The 21,090-nt window shown below is 37.1% G+C and overlaps 1 protein-coding gene across 3 annotated transcripts in view; it reads left to right on the top strand.

The window, feature by feature from the left end:
- The window catches only part of BCLAF3 (BCLAF1 and THRAP3 family member 3), a 33,553-nt gene extending 12,742 nt beyond the window's left edge, over window positions 1-20,811 (top strand). For 2 of the 3 annotated variants that reach the window (XM_059839867.1, XM_059839868.1), the window contains exons 5-12: window positions 1,548-1,726; window positions 2,446-2,560; window positions 2,753-2,816; window positions 3,667-3,785; window positions 5,504-5,618; window positions 9,570-9,665; window positions 13,972-14,127; window positions 15,835-20,811. In XM_059839867.1, coding sequence (XP_059695850.1) covers window positions 1,548-1,726; window positions 2,446-2,560; window positions 2,753-2,816; window positions 3,667-3,785; window positions 5,504-5,618; window positions 9,570-9,665; window positions 13,972-14,127; window positions 15,835-15,864 — 874 coding nt within the window. In that variant the 3' untranslated portion in view covers window positions 15,865-20,811. The remainder of the gene's footprint in view (window positions 1-1,547; window positions 1,727-2,445; window positions 2,561-2,752; window positions 2,817-3,666; window positions 3,786-5,503; window positions 5,619-9,569; window positions 9,666-13,971; window positions 14,128-15,834) is intronic. The other variant, XM_059839869.1, reaches the window with a different exon arrangement.
- The last annotated feature ends 279 nt before the right edge of the window (window positions 20,812-21,090 follow it).

The following is a 21,090-nucleotide window of genomic DNA, read 5'->3' as shown; positions in this document are numbered from 1 at the left end:
ACTTAGTTTTGATAGATTTTTGCAGGGTTTTCTGGCTTGTTGTCGTGCTGTTGCAGGCCAGAATGTCTTATATTGGAAGTAATGGCTTTTGGAAGAGATTACCTTCCTTTCCAAAATGATCAGCCTTCATTTTAAAGAGATTTTGCCTCTTGTCCCAAATAAAATATCTATATAAATTTACTTCTCTTTGCACTATATAAAAAATATATAATACAATGGAGAGTTGCAAAGACAGGTTTCTGTAAGGGGCTAATAGTGAAGACTGAGGAGAGGGAGGTGGAGTAATGCCCGTTGCCCACAGTTGGGCTAGGATAAGGATTTGACTTCCTGAATGATAATGTAAGGAAAATTGTTGGGTTTTGTTGCAAACCCATAGGATGATTCCTCTGTCTAGGAGTCTCTTGCTGCTGTTTTTGAAGGTCATGCACAATGGACATGGTAGTTGTTTGCAGACCAAAGAAACTACTACATTGATTACAGCTAATTTAATGTACGGATTGTTTGCTTCTGCAGCCAAAAGTGCTAAATACTTTTTCAAAGATAAGAACATTAATTTTACACAAGCTGATGACTTGGAATATTCATATTAATTTGGGCATTTAAGAAACACCTGACTTGAAGTGACTCAGCTGAGAAGAATAGTTTCTTTATAAACATGGGGAGCAGGTAGATAATTCAAATATCTAAACCTGAGGTTGCTTGGATTCCTTCTTGCATGCATTTATTTGCAGTTTGCTCAGGGAAAATAGATGATTTCTGGCGTCTGCTAGAGGCTATTTCTGATGCAATTTTTTTATGGAATTCTAGTATTGTATACTTCTAATGCAGTGTGGCCAGGCACTTAATCACGTTGCAGAATGAACAGTTAAAAGTCCTCATCCTAAAATCTTCTGTCTGAGCTCTTAGAGTCCTTAATTTATATTTTAGAATGACAAGCATTTTCCTTGCAGCAAGAACAGTATGGTTGTTGAAGTGTTGGCTTTCTTGTCAAAATAATTTTGAGCAGCAGTGCAACCATTTGGGGTGTAAACTTACTTAGAGTGAGTAAAAATTTACAAAAAGATGGTAAGCACATTTTTGAGTTCACACACTGCTACTGAAGCAGTTTCACTGCTGTATCACTAGGCTGACGTGATGATTCAGTTCCTAAAGATGTGAGACTTTTTCTTATCTCTGAACTGTTCTTGAAAATTGCCTAGTAGCTCCTTATAAACAAGACACAGGCGTAACTGCCTTTCAGAATTATTCTAAAGTTGTGTATCAAGATCTTAATTTTTATCTAGATTTGATAATCTAGTTGAATTAAATTTAAAATTCACAAAAAGATTCCTGAGAGTGAAATTATCTTTTAATATTTAATTATAGATTTTCTTCCTTATGGCCTTACTAGTTTTTTTAATTAAAAAAAGGAAGAAAATGAGATTTTTGCTTTTAATCCCATTTGTTCATAAATGAACTTCTTAATTTGTTTTGTTCTACTTGTCTATTTCAAGTTTTCAGATTTAGATATTTGCTTTAAAGTAAACTACATTTTTTTTTTATTCTAGGACTGCTTCTAGTCACACTGCAGAGAGACAGATGTCCCATGATCTGGTTGCTGTTGGCAGAAAAAAAGAAAATTTTCATCCAGTGTTTGAGCATATGGCATCTGTAAAACAAAACGTTGAAAATGACCCATCAAAAGAATTTACTCAGGAAATAATCACAATTATTCATCAAGTTAAAGGTGGCTGTAGAATTTGGAGTATATGTATGTTTATGTATATGTTACAGATATATATAGATACATTATATATATATATATACATTACAAATGCAGATTACTAAACCCAAAGCTAGTGGTTTAGATATGAGGTCCCTGTAAGTCTCAGGTGTTTGCCATTGACTTTGTTTGTATTTTGGCTTCCTTTTGTATTTAAGGAAAATGTGGGTTGAGGATTTCAAGTAGTTGGGTGGAGGATGACTGCAGGAAGGTCTCAGGCCGTAACTGAGACATTATTGTGGAGATTAGAGATCAAAATGATTTTATGCTAGTAGGAGAGAGAAACCTGCTTGTTTAGAAAACATGCCAGGAATAAGGGAGCTTTGCTGTAATCACAGGTCTCTAGTTATATATAGTTCCTTTAAATTTTCAGATTAGTGTTTAGGCAGCTGCATCATGATCAGTGTTGAATCTGTATATCTTTATATATAGATTCAAGTAATTTGAGTACTACCATGGTAGAGCTGACAGTTGAGTTTAATCTTACCAAATAAGGTTGTCTAAGTTGAGCTGGCCTAATCTTTCATTTGTGAATACTAAACTGCAAGTGGAAATAGTTTGAAATTTCATTACAATAGAGTTGTCGTGGTATCCTTAAGAGTTAATCTTTTAAAAGATAGATTTTCCCACTGTGCATTTCAAATACTACAAATAACGTTCTTGTATTTAATGTCTCTTCATAGCAAATTATTTTTCATCTTCTGACATAACTCTGCATGAACGGTTCTCAAAAATTCAGGATAAATCAAGTGCAAATACAAAAGAAGTGAAAATGCATCTGGATCCAGAAATTCACAGGTAATTGTTGAACTTTTGGTCTTAATTTATTTGCATTAAGGTAATTAATCTTCAGTAGACTTTACACAGTGTGAAGTTTTTATTAATTATATTTACCTGCTTGTATCTTTAACACAGTCTGTAGCCTGGTCAAAAATGCTTTTGTTTTTACAGTGATGGCATTTGTTTTTATGCAGTATTTTTGTGTTCCAGGAGGATTGACATGTCTCTAGCAGAACTTCAGAACAAACGAACTGTGCCATCTGAATCTCCCCAGGTACCTTGATTGCTTAACTTTTTTGGCAAGCAGTGAGTTGTTATTATAGATACATTATACATATAAGGAATGTTTTCCTCTTGCTGTTGGAACATAATTTTTACAGGCTGTGGAGACCAGCAGTAGGTCTGAGTATTTTGAAAAAATGCACACCTGAGCATATTTACAGATACCACAGTATGTGGTACTGTGTTCACTGAGCAGTAAAATGCAGATGTGTTCTCCTGAGTAGCTGGAGTGGATTATTCCTGCTGCTTGAACCCCTGTCTGTTTTTAAATAATGTAAATACTGAGTCCCTGACTGATGTGTGGTTCTTGGTTTTCTCTGAGGTTACAAAAAGCCTTAATGTTTCTTCTACCCTAATGTTACAATGACTCAAAATCCACATAATTCCTCAGAATGCTATTTTATCCCATGCTTTCATCTGGGGTCATAAGATTTTCTGTCTTCCCCTTTAAAGCTCTGCTTGCTATGATTTAGTTACCATACCTTTTCTATAGTACAGGTACAAGAAGATTCTCTTTGATTAAGGATAGTAGAACTTCTTAAGATTTACTGAAACTTACATGAGTATTTCTGCCTTGGCAACTTCATGCAGAATTCCAGTGCTCTGTGCACCATTGTTTGGAAGCTTGTAAAAAGGCAGATGGTGCAAGGAAGGATAATTTCTTAGGACCATTTTTTATTGCTTTAGACTTTGGATCCTTGGGTTGATGTGAACCTGTCCTGTGTGCAGATAGCTGAACTATGTTAACAGGTTATGTACAGGGTGCTGCCCCTGAAGGACAGAAGCAGGTTGGTGTTCAGTTCTTAGCAGCTAACTTGGCTTCAACCCTTCCTTTTAACTAGAACATTGTAAGAGTGTTAGAAGATCCAAATGATCTACGGTATGATATAGAAAGGAGAAGAAAAGAGAGATTGAAGAATGAAGATGAGAGAGTGTTTCATGTAGATGGTGTAACTCCAAGGTAATGAGCAAATAATCTTGTTGGCCCAAGCCTATAGTTCCCTTATTTGTTCATTTTAGGGCCCTTCCACAGTTACATTCACATTTGTGGTGATTCTTTTCCACAGTTAGGCCTTATAAGTTTGCCTGGGGCTGAAATCCAACTGATGTAGATTGCAAACTACTCTGTAATGAGGTGTCACCTTGAAAGAGGTTAAACTGCAGTGGGTAAAAATAAAAAGCAAGCATAAACTGTAGCACTGAATGAGAAGAGAGGACAAAGTTAGTTTTAAAAAGTTTAAGATTTTTAAACTCCTCAATGTGTCATGTAACAGCATTCTCATGGTATTTTACAGTTCTGTAAAAGCATTCTAGGATGAATATATTGTTTTGTTGCCCTACTGGTTTGGTAATAAAATGTGGAATATCAGCAAATAATTGGAATTTTTCTGATTCTTGGAGAATTTTAAAACTTAGATCTTTGGAATAGCGTTCTACTCCTATGGATTCCTCCAGCAGGTTTGTTAAAGGTTTTTGCCCCAAAGGTGTTTGCTAACCTCAGTCATCCTGTTTCACTTTTGATGTTGTGAGGTCAGTTGATTAGAGAGAGGGACTGTTAATAGAAATGTTGATTATTGAATTTCCAGAGTGTAATAAAATGTATCCACACAGTAGTCATAGTTTCTTATGCAGATTGTTCTTTGTGTGCTGTTCCTTGTTCATTTTAAATGCAGTCTGTGATGGCAACTAATGGCAGTACACCCATTTGGAAAAACAGACTTAAGAAGCTGTAGAAGAAATTTCTTGTATTTGAAATTCTTGAAACAAAAAAATTTAAGGTTAACAAGTGGAGGAAAAAAAATCCCTGGAATTGCCTAATTTCCCCCAGCACACTTCCCCAGTTACTGTCCTGCTTATCTTTTCTGAGAAGTGTAAATTTCCCTACCAAGTATGGATGTCCTTGAGTTTGTTGTCAGGGGAATGCAGGCTGAGGGCAGTAATGGCATGAGTGATATGTAGAATTTTCCTGAGATTGAGAGGCTTTAATAGCTCACATGAGATGTTTTCAGTGCCTCTGAGCTAATCAAGTGTGCTGCTTTTTTTTTTTCCTTAACTTGTTTTGCAGCTATGAAAACTGCTTCTGTGTTTTTTAAAATACAAATTCTGACTTCTGGTGCTTACTTTTCATGGTGAATATTTTATTTAGAAGTTTGTGGATGCATCTGTATTAGCAATATTCTTGGTAAAAAAAAAGAAACCACAAAACAATAAAAACAAGCAAGCAAAAGCCCAAAGCCAGAATCAGCTGCTTGCTGAGGATGAAACGGGAGGATGTAGGTGTTTATCTAGAGCTTCTGTGGGATCGGGAATGCCGTGGAAGGGCGGGTTCAGTCCAACCTGCGCGGGCAGCTGGCTGTGAAGGGCGCGGTGCAGAAGGCGCTGCCGCCGGCGGAGGGCAGCAGTGACCGCCGCAGGGCTGAGCGCCGAGCGGAGCCGGGAGCTCAGCGGGCAGCGTCCCGGCTCCTTTGCCGTTGCTGAGAGAATACACATCGCTGGGGAATTCTGTGCAGTTTGAGCTTCGACTAGGAATTTGTTGATTGTCCTAGGAAAATTCACTTAAAAGCTGTCATTTTGCATTTGTGATTCAGATGCTAGAATAAGCTAGTTTAAAATACAGGGCGTTGATATGCTGTGGCTTTAGATATTAATTGTTCTCACTCTCTCTCTCTCACACATCAGGAACCAGCAAAGCTGCAGTCTTTCAAAGTTACAAACATCTCAAGTTGATGGTTTCCAAAAGCCTATGAGGTTCATTAAGCCACCTTTCAGGAAATTTATTGGCAGGCCTCATCTGGTAAGCCTAAATGTAGAAATAGTAGCTCCTGCACTGTTGATGTATAATTAATATTTTGCTTCATTGTCTACGCTGATGTAAATTTAACAGTTTGTAATGTCTTGCCCTTTTAAATTTTAAGTGAGGCTATTTTATCTTCTGTCTGTGCTCAACAATAAAACTACTCGTAATTTCACAGTTCTAGTGCAAGAGTACTTCCTCAGGTAGTTTTTGAAGCAGAGATTAGTACATCTGAACTAAAACCACTTTGATACCACTCCTTTTCTTTTCATAAAGGAAGTTTGTGTCTAATATCACATTTCTTCTACATAATGGTGTAATTACCTAAATTATAAAATAGAAGGTCTTGTTATTGAGCAGAAAATCTGAGCTAATGTGAAGTAGTTGGAGAAAAAGAATACTCTCTTGCATTCTGGTTGTCAGTGGTACAAAGGGAAGGCCTGAATCTGGTGTAGGTGGTATTGTTACTGAAACAGTTTCTTTTTTCTTCATTATGATAAAAGTTCTGAAAAGCAGTTATTTAAAATAAAAATGAGGAGCAAATCACAGAACTAACAACAATTACCTGAAAAATGTTTCTGGGGATGAAATGTTAAACAATGGAGTATCACATCTCTTGAATATTGTGTTTTTGAAGCCTAGTTTTGGACAATTATTCTTTAGGCTATTTTTCTGCAGTGTACTTCAATACTGAAATGGGCAAGACAATAATATTAGGTCCAGTAGAAATAAATTTGTCTCCTGTGGAAAGTTCCTTCTAAAGAATTGTAATCAATTCCAGGTGTTTGTGCTTGTTTAACTTGGGGAACTGGTTAAACTTGGGACCAGAAAAGCTTTTTTAATATGTGTAGTATAATTCTAAAACCCCTTTTTTTTTTTTTTCTTTTTAATGGCTGCAAAATAAGGAGGAGACTAACTTAAGTTGTCATTTTTTATAGACTGTAACTACTACCCTATGGAGGGGGTTCCAGGAGCCCATGAAACTTAGTTCTGAGGTCCATCAAAAGTAGCTTTCATGTAGTCAACTCAAATGTAGCTGCTTTGCAGATACAAAAGTGCCTCCTTCAGTGGAAAGGAACCCAAGTTTTTAATGGTAAAAAACATTACTTACTCAAGACTAAGATTCAAGTCTCCCAAAGCAAGTGCCAGTGGCTCAGTAAGTAACTGGTTGGGCCTGGAGTTCATCTTCCCATGGCAGCTCTCGCAGTGCTGTGCTTTGCACTGGTGCAGAAAGGTGCTGGTAGCACCGGTGGTGCTGGCCTGCGGCGCGCAGGGTTCCACAGCAGCAGAGGTGCCTCTCCCACTTTGCACCCCACACCCAGCAGGCTGGGCCTGGGCAAGAGCTTGGGAGGGGTCATGGCCAGGACAGCTGACCCAAACTGACCAAATGACCTCATCTGCTCAGTCAAAAGGAAGGAAATAATAAAACATCAGAGAAAGGAAGGAGAGTGGGAGGTAATTGGTTATTGTGACATTTGTCTTCTGGAGCAACCACTGTGCACTGAAACCCAGCTCCCTGGGAAGTGGCTGCACATTGCCTGCTGGTGGGAAGTGGAGAAGAAATCTTACATTTTCCTTTGCTTCTATGTGCAGTCTTTGCTTTTGCTTTATTAAACTGCCTTTTTCTTGAATCATGTGCTTTTTAAAATTTTATTTTCTCCCTCCCAGCCCTGCTGAGGAGGGGAATGATAGAACTGCTTGGTGGGTACCTGGTGTCCAGCCAAGGTCAACCCACCACAGTAGTACTGTAATTGCAAATAAAGAGGAGGTTGGTTTGAAAAAGACACTGAATTATTTCTAAATGTGGTGAAGATTCAGGAAGATTGCATTTTCATCTTTAATAGTGAACTGCAAACATGCAACTTTTAGGAAGTCCTGCACTGCAGTAAGGAGTGGAACAACAGTAGGTGTGAAAGCTTAGGTATTAAAAAAGCAAGGCATCCTAAAGACAGAATGGCTCTTAATGGTCAGCCTTTCAGAAGCTGGTTTGCAGACAAGTAGAAAAATCAAAAACCTTAGTTAAGTAATCAAAATATAATATTTGTGATGTTAATATTCAGTAATTGGGGGTTGAGCTTAAACTTGAGAAGAACTTAGGCCTGAAAGGTACAAGTGTGTATCTAAGAATGATTGTAAGATTTGTCCATTTAGCCTTGTACCCTACTGACAAAAGGAGGCTGGGTGAAGAGTGAAGTAGAAAATCAGATCAAGTATATATGTGTATTCCCCCTCCTCCTCTTTTTCTTTTTTGTTTTTTTTTTTTTTTTTTAAGTCTCTGGTTTAAGAATTTCCTAAAAAGTGGTTTGCTGTACCTTTGCATCAAGTAGTTCTAAAGTTAATATTTCTGTGAATGTACTTTAGTCTTAAGGAAGGTGGGGATGGGGAGGGCTGTATCCAGAGTTAATTAAGGCAAGCTTTATTTTAATTCCTAGAGGATTATTTTGAACTATAATAGGAAATTTTTCTATTTTTTTTTTTCATTTTGCTGGATTCCCAGCTTAAAGGAAGAGTGTACTTCAGCTAGGAGCTTCCTGATTTGTGTTTTATGTAGAAAGTTAATTTGATTTTGTGGAGTGACTTTATTTTCTTAGAATAAGAAGGGAACTGGGAAGTTCCTATCTTTTTCTTGCAAAAGCCATTTTGATCTCACTCCATAAAATCTTTCTTCCATTCTTTTTGTTCTCTGAATTCTTTCTTGTCAATGCATTGTAAGAAGCTGAATAGTTGACTTGTAGGCAATAACATAGTCTAAAAAAGAAAAAAGAAAGCTAACTTAAATCCTCGCTAAAAGTTATCTTGGATTCTAACATCATTCCATTATATTATAGCCCCCTCACTACCAACACCATTATTAGCAGCTTTACCAGAAAAGTTTGGTAGTTGTTAGAGGACAGAAATTCTGGGAACAGCAAAGCATGGATTTGCATTTATTATTATAGATTATTATTGGTGAAATATTTCAGGGGAGTTCTCTTTTTAGATTCTTTTTAAAATGTATTTCAAGCTGATGAAATTTCCTTTATTAAAGGAGAGTTCAACAGCATTGGAATGCTTCTGTGATTATTCAAGAATGGACCATAAACAAACAAATTTATTTAATTGCTTAGAGTTCATTAGCATGTTGGTTTTGTCTGCATAGAGGACTTCAGAATATTCAAGTATATGCCAGTGCTTCTGTAAGTATTGGTGATCATATGCAGTGATGGATGAAAATGACATCCTCTAGAAGTAGCTGTCTTAGGGAACGTTGGAAAAGAGCCAAAATGTGCAGGTAGGTCAGTGGCTGAGGGAGTGCTCTGTTTTAGGCAACCACAGCTGTTTGATTACAGCTGTTCAGGGTGTTGACACAACAATTTCAATACTAGTTGTCTGTGTAACTTGCTTTTGAAATGGTGCTTGTGTGGCAGGCAAGCAATTCTCAAATGCTCCCTTGAAATAAGGAGTTAAAAGCAGCATTTTCTAAGGACTTCAATGTGCTACACATTGTTTGCTTGCTGTGGAGGTGTGTCTGTGGTACACACTAAGGGGTGATGGCCCTGTGCTAACCAGGAGCTCCAGAGAACCAACCCTGTCACCCTTGTTCCTGACACAAGCCCTGACTGCTGTATCAGCCTCTCTGCTCTACTTGATACGTGCAAGCTGAGGCGTCTGTTCTGGGAGGGAGGGATGGAGAACCTTAATTGTGTTGTCAGCTGCTTAGATCTCTCCAAGAGGAAGGCGTTCCTGGAGGATGGTCTGTATCATCTTTAGCTTCTGTGGGCTCTGCTGTCCCTTCAGCCAGCCTGGACTGCAGGTCCAAAGCTCCGGTTACTCCTGTTGCTTCAAAGAGTGTCATTGTGTCTAACAGTACAAGACTGAATATGTTGCAGTATTTGTTAGTATAACCTGAACAATTTCTATTTTTTTCTTGAATAACTTAATAACATGAAGCTATAACTGTTTTTCTTCTAGAATTCTTACTATGTTTCAAAATCAAGTGACACTTACCCTCACAGACGTATTAGAGGACACCTTGAACATGCAGGACCCATCAGAAGGCACTTTAAGGTACAGATCAGCTTTTATAAGATGTTTGTTATATAAAATGGTGGTTGAACCTGTTGAGTTTTGTAACAGGAGACACTTTTGAAGGTATTAAGTGCCATGAAAAATAGTATCAAAGCCTAAGTGTTTATGTTGGAATAATGGGAGGCTTAGCTACTAGTAGGTGAGAGGGCTGGCAGTGGATTGAGCAGGGCTGTCCAGTGTTGTGTGCTGGCAGTTGAAATTGGTTAATGCAGAGTCAGGAATAAGAAATGCAGGAATTGCACAATGACTAGAAAACTCATCTATCCAAAATCCAAGCTGCTGAGCTTTTTTCCTTCACGTGACCGAAGCCTGAGCTTTTTCCAAAGTCTGGAAGACATGAATTGTGTTACTTTCAAAACTGTATTACTGTTATTTCATTAACCCGTTCATGTAGGGCTTTCTGGGGAAATAATGTCATGTGAATACCCTGCATACTGCTAGCTATGCATTAAAAAAAATTGAAAGAAGTGAGGTTTTATTCTTGGGGCCTCAAGAGGGTAAGGAGATGGGCAACTGTGCTTCTTTCTCAGGTAGAGCAGTGGCCAAGTAATGCCTTTTAATTGTAAAATGTATCCTGGGTTCAGCAGAAAAACAAAACATTTCCTTTTCTGCTGACAGTGGCGTGCTACGCATGGGTCCAGTTAGAGTTGTTGATGTGAGAAAAGTCAAATCTAAAACAACTTTACATTAATTTTCTACCTTGAAATTGCCCCTACATTTTTAACATGCATTCTTAAGAGTAAAGTAATACACAGATTTTCTGTTTTGTAGATAGTGAAGTAGAATTTTAATGGACAATTAGCTGTCAGTTTTGGATGAAACTTTGAAAGGTGGGGAAGTATAGATGTGGGTTGGTAGGGTTTTTTTCCCCTTCTTCCCACCCCACCCCAAACATAAGAGCTGTTGGATAAAAAGACTTTCACCAATTTAGGTGTGCTTTGCCAGCCAACCTTAGTCAGGTAACTGAGCTAACACCAACAAAAACTGCTGTCTTGATTCTGCTGGAGAAAGTATTTTTTTAAGTTAAAAAGTTCAAAGTGTTCAAAGCCTGATACAACTATTTCAACACCTAAGAAGATGGTAGTCTGTTATTCTGTATCCCCACTGTATTGTCAGCCTCCAAGTGATGGAGGAATCTAGCACTGGCTGCTGGATCCCTGAGGCAGTCTTGGTGGTTGATGCTCCTTTCATTTACATCATTCTGCAGCTCTGCTGATTGTACAAGCAGGAAAGTGTCCATTTAAGTTGTCACCTCACATATATATGAATATTGCAGTATCCAGTGATCTGTCCCATGATGCTTTAATATTTATAGAGAAAATGGCATATGCACTTGTATTGCAGTTTGCTTATGTGTATAGCACTTTTATCATTGCCATGGAAACAGTGGTCTTGATTTGACTTAATTTCTTTAAATTTTTACCTTTAAATTCCTTCTGCACAACAGAGTTTTCTTGCTGTGCTGTTGATGAAATAGAGGTGACTTGACTATCTTCTACACTTAGAAGATAATTATTGGCTAATTATTTAAAAGAACAGCAACATACAGAGAAACAAAAACCTCACCAAAAAACCCATATAGAATTCCATTCTCTGCCTTCCCTTCTCCCCACCTCCCAAAAAAATCAAGCCCCACACAATTTTTTTCTTGATATATAAAACAGGGGCATTTAAATTTAATAAGCAAAAAGTGATGACTGCTCAGAGTATTTTAAAAAAACATATGGTCTGCACTATGTTTTTGGGAAAAAAAAAAAAAACTGCTGTTCTAAAATACTTTATAAAGGATCTGGAGAAGTCTTACAAAATTTAAAAGGTCTTTTTTTCTAATGACCCTTTATCATGAATCACTAATTCAGCCTTTAAGCAAGTTAGTGCAAAGTGATCTTTAAAACTAAACTGCATTCACTGCTTAAAAAAAGTTCAGCATATTATTTGCTGTGGTGGGTTCACCCCTGCCAGCAGCATAGCACCACACAGCTGCTGCCACCCTCCCCTCATCTCCCTTCCTCTCCCAGCAGGATGGGATGGAAAATATGGAGAGCAAAAGGGAGAGAACTCATGAGTTGAGATGTTTTAAGTAGTGAAAAAAGAAGTGATGCAAAGGCCGTCACTCACCGTCTGTCACAAGGTGACTGATGCCCAGCTGGTCCCCAAGCAATGGCTACTTCCTCCAAAGCCCCTTCCCTCATTTTCTGTTGCATAGGAGATCATATGGTGTATAACATCCCTGTGCTCAGCTTGGGCCACCTGTCCTGGCTGTGTCCCCTCCCTGCTTCTTGCCCACCCTGGTATCCTTGCTGAGCAGCAGAGTAAGGAAAGACAAGAAAATGTTGCTGCTGTGCATTTACTGCTGGGCAATAGCCAAAGCACTGGTGTGTTACCAGTGCAGTTTTAGTCACAAATCCAAAACTCAGCACCATGCATGCTGCTGTGAAGAAAATTAACTCCATCCTTGCCACACAGTGCAGCCATATATATTTGCTCGTTTACCCTTATTTTAGAGCTTCAGGCTCCTAGGGATTGTCATTAGCATTATTTATAAAACAGTCCTAGTGTAAACTTGGATTGTCACTTTAGCAGACTGTATTCTTATTTCTAGACCAAAAGGTAATGCTGTTTTCCACATACTTTAGATTATCTTGTTTTGCTACAAGCTATGTGTGACTGAGGTGCCTATTTGCCAAATGTATATATAAAATCTGTTAGCTTTGTCTATAACTGATGCTGCTCTACATAAATATTACTGCTGTGTTCTTCCCTTCCCACCTACAGAACATCTAAATTCTTGAGTTGAAATGTGTAAGCTGTTTATAAGGCAATTTTTAATACCTTGCACCTTTCCCCAATCCCTTGCTTGTTCCAGTTCTTTGTTTATTGTCATACAATTGCAGTGGCAGACCACCAAGGCCTCCTTTCTAGTCACTGAAGTCAAGGGAGCCATAGCAGGAGTGGGAAAATGGGAACTTGTAGTGCTGTGTTCAGGGCATTAATCCAGCATTAAAAGTGCCTTTCAGTTTTCTCTGTGATAGGCACATACCCATGTAATACAACCTAGTGCAAGGAAGTTCTTTGTGCCTACACTCTGATACTCTCCAGGAAAGTGATTGGCATTAAATGGGCTCTTGTAAGTGTCCTCTATCAGAGTAACCCTGGGGGAATGATGGGGCCAGGTTCTCACTTGTCTCCTGCGAAGTAGGTGGCTGAAATGATTTGTGAAATAACAGAATCTCTGCATTTGCATAAAGAAACCTCTGTTCTGTACAGTTCTTTCTTTATGGTTCACCAGCCACACAGTGGAAAACACAGTGGAAAAAGTGGTGCTAAAGTTATTGCAATCTCAGCACATGTGATTTTTCTTGAAGTGATCCTTACTCTGTCAAAATGAGACATTTCACCAAGGGAATTTTGTTATGCTCAAGAAGGGCTGTTTCTGTGACATATTTTGTTTTCTCCTGCCCTTCAATAGTGTTTGTGAAAGATAAGAAGAATTTATATGGCCTGAAGATTTTCTCTGGTTTTAGATGAAAACCCATTGTTTAAGTTTGGAGTGGTTGTTGGAAAACTATGGAAAAACTATGACAAATAAGGTTTTTATTACTCTGAAGATATTTACTGCCTATTTTTTTGGAGATCTGAGGGCCTAGGAATGAAGATATTTTTTAAACTTTACCTGCTGTGATCAGTTGATCTTGCTATATCCTTTGTGTTTTTATAATGCCTTTCACCTTTAAGTCTTCTGATACCTCTGTGGCCTTTGCTCCTAGTCCCACAGTAGGTTAGTTTGCAGTTTTCCAGTGTGGAGGTATCAAAGGCATAGAAAATGCCTGTGTGTTCAGACTGTCAGACATTAAACTCTAGGAAGAACATGTGTACTGACTTGTGTTAGTGTGACACTTTAGACTCAATGTGTGCCTGCTGCAGGCTTGGCATCACTGAATTCGGTAGTGGCAGTGAGGTGCTGTCTGAAAGTTTTTTGTTGATGGCATGTGCCTCATTAGCAGTTGAAAAAATGTTAAAATGTTGTACAATGCATTTATTTTTTTTTTCTACAAGGAAGATAATTTCAGGTGTTTCAAACAGCAAGTGCAGTACACCAGTTCTTTGAGCCCTGTGGTCTAAGAAATAATACATGGATGTAAATGAAGAGGGTGTGCACTTGCAAATGCATTCTTCTGTCATTGAGTACTGGAGCTTTTACAAGTGTATAGCTGTAATTATGAACTTTTGAGTTTTGGTGCCCTCATTTTGCACACTTTTTTCTTCCTTTCCCCCACCCTTACAGAGCAACTTTGCAGATGGCCGTTTGCAATCCCATTATAAATCAGGCTTAGTGCAGAAGGGTTTATATATTCAGGCTAAGTACCAGCGGTTACGTTCTGTTGGTGCAAGGGGATTTGCCACTAATAAATTCAGAGATGGATTTTTGAGGAAAGAAAAGGTAAGTTGCATTAATTTATTTTTCACTAAGCCATTTGTAAAATATGCATATTCATAAGATCCATTTTGATTTTTAAATCTCCATGGAATGACTTGGATGGGATTTTCTGGGATATTGTCTCTTTGTACTTCACTGGCAAACTTGACTGTGCACTCTTGTTTCCTCTCTGTTTATTCTATGGAAACTTGCTGAAACTTGCTTTGTGTAACTGCAAATTAGAGGTGCCCTCTGTGGTTGCTTCTGTTTCAGTGTTTTTTCCTCGAGCTCAGCTGATCACTCTTCCTACTGACAGGGCCAGAAATTGTGCCTTTGTGGAACAAAATATTCTGTCCTGTTTAAGAGAAGGATATTAATAATTTTTTAATACATCAGTGTGCTTCTCCTTTTTATATGTTACCATAATTATGTGCTTTAAAGTATTCACTGGGATGCTGCTCTGAACAAAACTTCCTGCACAATATAGTGTCTTGTATAAAATGGTTTGATAAGCTTAAACTTTGATTTGCAGACTGCATGGGCCAACAATAATCTTGAACTGCAGAAGAATTTTGAGCCATATAAAATGTTGCAGCTTTTGTGAGGATCAGTAGTTAAAACATACTAAATCCTTTATTGGAATTGATCAAAGTAGTATGAAGTTACTTGTGACATCCAGGAATTGGATTATGTGACCTACACAGCCCCTTGCAGTTCTGTGCTCTGTGTGAGTCTTTGTTTTGTAACTCTGTGTCCATCCAGCTACAAGTAAACACACTTGAATAAATAAGCAGTTGTAGTTGGATTACACTTTGACTTTTGGAGCACAGAAGCACCTTAAGCACAGGTTCTTACGGCTGTTTGCAAAATTCCTGAAGTTTACAGCCCAGTGGGCAGAAGAAAAAGCCCCCAAAACCCCTTAAGGAAACAAAATTGTAAAAAACAAACCAAAACAAACAAGCAAAAACCACCCAACCATCAGAAAGAAAACCAAGCACTTGAAACAAGGTGAAGAGATGACTTGTTACTGAAGTATCTGGGCAAATATACTTGCATGAGCTCTGAGAAGTATTATCTTTGAAGGCTAAATTGAATTGGAATTAGTGGAAAATAGAAGGAGAAAGATATCTACCCCCCCCCCCCCCCCCCCCAGTAATGACCTTGTAAAATGGGTATAGCAATGTTACAATTTTGTTGTTGTGAGCTATTTCCAGTAATTTCCAGTGTTCTTCTACAATTGGCTGCTCAGATTCTTGTCTGGAACTTATAAAGCATAGTTAAAACATGCTAGCTGCTAGGTACTGAATCAGAGATTCATCAGTGACTTCTGAATTTTATGGGATTTTTTACACGTGGTGAATTTGAGCATGTCTGAGTTAAAGTAAAATAAATCCTGAAGAATAAGTACGACAAACATTTTCTTAACAGCATACTGTTTGTTGGTTGGCTAATTCCTAAAAACCAAAACTGTTCCTGAAATTGTAGCATTTTGCCTATTGTAATTATAAAACCAGTTAAGATCTGTTAAACAGGTCTGAACATCTTTATTTCACTTTATTTCATTTGTAATAATGATGCATATGTATCTTTTAAGGTACACGCTTTATAGTTGAGCTGTTTGAGTACATAATTGAATGAACTTTGCATTTTACATACAGCACTTAGGAAGGTTGGGAGGGATTTTCTGCTATTATAACTGAGAGTAATGATTTTCTTTTTTTTTCTCTGTAGGGAAATCTAAATATTGCAACAGAAACCTGAACTAAGCTGAGATCCTGAGGTTGAAACAGATAACACAGCAAAGGGAGCATCTGTTCAGTTTTTGACAACTTTCTCATGACTTAAAAAAGGATAAAGAAACTAACGCTGTAACTTTCTTGATTAAAAATAACTTTATTTTGAATGCTGCAGAACTTTTTTACAGTTTTAATAATTGCTTTTAAAGTACAGTATTAAATTGAAACATCATATTATGTACCTTTAGTTCTGTGTGCATACCAGTCTCAAATAAGGAAGTCATTGAAGGGAGTCTTATTTATTGAATACTTTTTCTCTAAGCATGATGTTACAGATGGAACTTGAGTTGTTATTCCTAGAGGGTTCTATGTTGAAAGTTTATTGCTAATGTAATAATAAAAAAGAAAAAAAAAAGTGCCTGAATTGTTTGGTAATAGCACATTAGCTCAGGATTTTCCAATTAATGACCTTTTAGGTTGTGCAATAGATTTTACACCTCTGTTCAGTCATTTCCATAAAACAGTATTTTGTATTACTTTGGAATTAATAATACACTTGGATTTCTGATGTGTATATACATTTGTAAATTGTTAGAATGTTGGGACAACTTTCAGCATTTGATTAAAATTCATGGTAACAGGCAGTTATGTAAAGTACTGTAGCAGTAGCTTATAACTGCACTGAAAGCATGCTTGGGTTTGTTAGAAGATTAGTTGGTCTGTATTCAAAATTATTCTGTCTCATTATATTTTGGTGTATGAGATTCTCGACCAAGCCACATGTTCTCTAATCTTTTTCATCATAAATGATTTGATGATTTTGTGAATTCTAAAATTGGGGCCTGAAGTATTAAATTACAAGAAAAACAAAAAATGTAAGTTTTTGAAAGTGTGTCTTCTAACAAAGAAATTGCTCATAATTGAAACTGCTTTAAATGCAGACAGCTGGTGATTTTGTTCTGAATGACTCTCTGAAGTTTACCATACTGCAGTATTGTTGGGCTGTGTGCAAAACTCAAATAGCCAGACCTGTTTCATAAGCAGCTATAAACAGTATTGTGTTTATTTCCTGTTTATAGCCCTTGCCTTAATTCATTATCTATGGTAGGGTTGTGTGTATGTATTGCAGATTTGTTCAAACTTCTTATTGACAGTGAATTAAAGAGGCATAGTAGTCTTAAAAAATGTTCTTTTTCAAGAAAAAAGTTAATTCACAATATCCTCAATACATACAGGCAGATGTATTTCAATCTAGAATGCAGGCTAGTCTCTATTGTGGCTGGTAGACCAGAATTCCAATTCTGGGTTAGAGGTATGTTCACAGAAAAGGAAATTTGGTTTTTTGGGTGGAAAGCCAAGATGTGATTTCTGCATGCTTTTTTGTAATGGTTTTTTCCACAATGCCTTCAGTAGAGAGACTGTTTGAAAATGTAATTATGGTTCAGAACAGCTAAAATTACTGTGACTTGAGCTCTTCAGTTTCATGGGTGTTCTGCTTAGTGTTCATAGGGAATAAGGCAGGAAGAGTGCAACATTCATTGATGTCACGGTCATTCAATGATAACAGATGGTTTGTTTCTAAAACACAAGTTGTCAGTTTAAATAACAATCATTAATAATATAATTAGTTTTTTCAGTAACTTTAACATGCATAGACAAAATGGGAACTGGAAGGAAAGGAACTCCCTGGACAAATAGAGGCAGGCAACCTTCTGCAGATAAGAAAGTGGTTTTTTTACTTAGTGTTGTCAGTGATTAATCTGGCAGAGTCATCCTGTGTAGATTTACCGGGAGATAAAGATAAGGAACTGAAACAACAGGTTAAATGAGTCAACCCAAAGCAAATGTGGAGTAGCTGCCGTTCTGATCAGGCTGCTGGCAGGGGAGTGCAGCACATGCTAAGCCGAGAGGGGCAGGTTTACCCTGAAGCCAACAAGTCCTTCACACTGCTCTGAATGTACACTGTAAAAGATGTGAGAAATGAAACCGTTTATGATACAGGACAAACTACTGAGGCTGTGTTGTCTCATTCAACAGGATACTACTGTGTCTGTAAGCTTCCTGCAGTGTTCTTATTAAATTCTGGAAGAGAACTCTTTGTTGAGTAAATGGAAAAAGTGGATACATGAAGAAACTTCTGACCTGGTAGTTTTGCTAGCGCTGTTTGGAAGTAATGCTGGAGTAGTCAGACTTCAGTCAGTTAATGCTGCTTTAACCAGGTTTCAACATGTGACTGACTCCTGATTTTGTGCTTTATTTTATCTATGCATGATTAGATATTTCTAACTTGTTTTGTACTTTACAGTTTAGCTTTGTGTTTATTTCTGCAACTGAGAGCAACATATTGCAAAGAAGTTTGTGGATTTTTTGACTTGTTTGCTGACTTTGATTCCCCCCCCAACCCATGGTCCGAAGATGAATGTCATATGAAATGTGGTCACTGTTTCAGTTGGTTTATTTTTTCTATGATCCCATTTGCTCAAATCACATTTTTACTGATAATTTTACTTAAATAATTTTGGATTCTGTCATGATAAAACCTTTTACATTCTAAAAAATGCACACAAAAATAATGGATTTTATAAAAATTCATGGTTTAGGTGCTAGAAGCATCTACTCTATGATTTGATATGAGACATTGCTGTGTAGATATATCTTTATGAATTACAGAGGTTTGTGTGTATATACTCATACCCAATTCAGTTTGTTTATTGGTTTAGCACAAAATTCTGTTGTACTGGAATACAGTGTTTGATTGAGGGCAATATATTGAAGTTACTCTTTGCGTTGTGAAGGCACAAGGAAAAGGGTTAAGCAGAAGAAAGGTCAATTTACTTGAATAACCTGGTGCCTTTCAATATTGTGACTGCATTGTAGAAAACACATGTACAAAGACTTAAGTTTGTTGCAGTCTTTCTAGTGAGAGCATGGACTGATAACAGTTCTTGTTAAAACAACTGTTTACTTTAAATAGGTGTGTCAGCCTCTGTAGGAAAACAGTGACTCTCATTAGTAAAGTCTGTCACTGTTAGCATTGGAAGGGCAAGTTAAAAATGTGATTGTCTTAAGAGCTTCTAGCTTTCTGTTTTATACTTCAAAAATACAAATGTGAATTGCCTTTGCTTTGTTAAGCTTGAAATGGTTGTTAAATGCTGTCATTTTCAGTTGTTCACATGTGAAATTTTATTTTTAATTGCTATCCAAAATGTAATGGGTTTAATAGGACTAGAGTCTTCCTTTTAAGTGTCTGAAATACTAAGTTGCTATGATGTTAGCATTTGTATTGCTGATCCATTTAATTTTTGCATAAATTGATAAGAATACTTATTATAAATTTGTAATTATTGAGTTCACAAGGTTCACAAAATTCTGGGCCAGTAAGAAGCAACATATTTGCAAGCTTGCCTTAACCAATAATTGCATGTTTGAAATCATTTTACCTGATGGATATAGATGGTCTTGAGACCTGAACATAGCTGTCTCAACTCAGGTAACTAATAGCAGAGGATAGGAGTAAGTCCAGCTGATCCAGCACCTGCTGTGTAATGTTTTCCTGCTCCCATCTTCCCTAGGGCCCCAGGCTGAAATACTGAGTTTTATTTAAATGAACTTAGTTGCTTTAAAAACAGTACCAAACCCCAGGATTACACTTTTGTGGCATTAAAGGCAGAGTTCTCAAAACTTGCTTGTTATGCATCAGAAAGTCATTTTCTGCCATGTCTGTGAAATGGATAATGAGAGTCACTTGAAGAAGGTGATAAAAGATCATAACAAAGAAAGACTGATTTCTCAGTATTCACCTTAGAAGACTGTAAATAGAGGTATTTCTTTAATTTCCTTGCTTTCCTAAAGGAAGGCTTTTCCCATACTGTGTTGAAATCCACCTCTTGCCTTCTTTAAGCATCTGAACAGCAATCTACAAGGTTCTTTATGGGAGAGCCCTCTGAAAGACAGACTTCAGACTTGCATCCTAATGAATCTGAAAAAAAAAAAAAAAAAGATGTTTCTGCACGTAGCTCTGACCCTTGACAGACCCTTCATTCCATTGCTGCAGAATTTGAAGATAAGAAGTTCTTCAGCCTCGTTACAAAGGAAAGAAAGAATAAAAGCCATTTCAAGATTGTTGAAACCCTCCTTGTGACACTTGATTCCCTAACAGACCTTACGGATAGCCATGAACATTTAAGTGTGTTCTGTTTTGAGCTTTGTGAATATTATTTTTCAGTGTCAAGATCAGAGAAAACTCTTGTCATAACACCTGCCCCTTCCTTCCATGCCTGGTGGTTTTTGTTGGAGGGATTTTGAGTAGGTATTTAGACACATGGTTTAATAGCCTGCCACTTTTAATGCGGTATTCTTCTGTTCACCGTTCATTGCTCTGAATTTTGTCTAAGTAGTCTGAATCTCATGTTGTCTTTTTAATATTTCATTTTCTGTAAATAATATAGTAGATGGCTTTCATTTAGTGACTGGCTTCTCACATCTTTAGTATTGAGGGGAGGAGGCAGTGGAAAGAGTTGTTGTTCGAGTATGTTCTTCAAGGAATAAAAAAAGCCTCATTGTTATGTTTTAAGAATAGCAGGAATTTTTTACTCCCAGTTGAATGAGGGGAACTAATGTCCACTTCTAAGGAATAGATTGTTGATGTTATTTATACTGTAGTTTCTCAAGGACTGTCTAATGTGTGTATGTGTACATGTATGTGCACATGGAAACACAGTGTTAGAGAAGCCTTCAATTATTTGTAAGTGTGGATAAGAAATGACATTTTTAAACTACTGAAGCTGGAGTTAAATGCAAATGCATTTTAAGTCTGTAGTCTTTGAGTCCATGACGGTGCTTTTTGACAATGTTACTCCATATCTAAAAGCCTCGTTCATAAGGATATATAGTAAGATGTAGGTATGTTTATATGTATGTTTAACATAGTTTATATAAAATAAATGTAAATCTTGTTTCTACAGACAATAAATGTTTTCACGAAATTTTTACTTATAAATAATTCAGTTGTTATTAATGTTTGGTGTAATTTTCAGGGTTTAAAAAGAAAAAGCTTTTTTCAAAATCTCTTGTGAAGGGAGTGGAAAGTGGCAGTTTTCTGTTTTCATGCACAAATTAACTACTTAAGGTAAGAACAGGCTGGTTTTACTACTGCTTCATTAATAGTCAAGGTGCTTGTGCTGTAAAATGTTACCTATACTTTAATACCAGCTCCTTTTTTTTTTTTCCCTTTTTTTTTTTTATTTTTTAA

Source organism: Haemorhous mexicanus, chromosome 2 (assembly GCF_027477595.1).
Source record: "Haemorhous mexicanus isolate bHaeMex1 chromosome 2, bHaeMex1.pri, whole genome shotgun sequence".
Classification (NCBI taxonomy): domain Eukaryota; kingdom Metazoa; phylum Chordata; class Aves; order Passeriformes; family Fringillidae; genus Haemorhous; species Haemorhous mexicanus.
The sequence above is the reverse complement of the archived record's forward strand: the minus strand, read 5'-3'. Positions and strand labels throughout refer to the sequence as shown.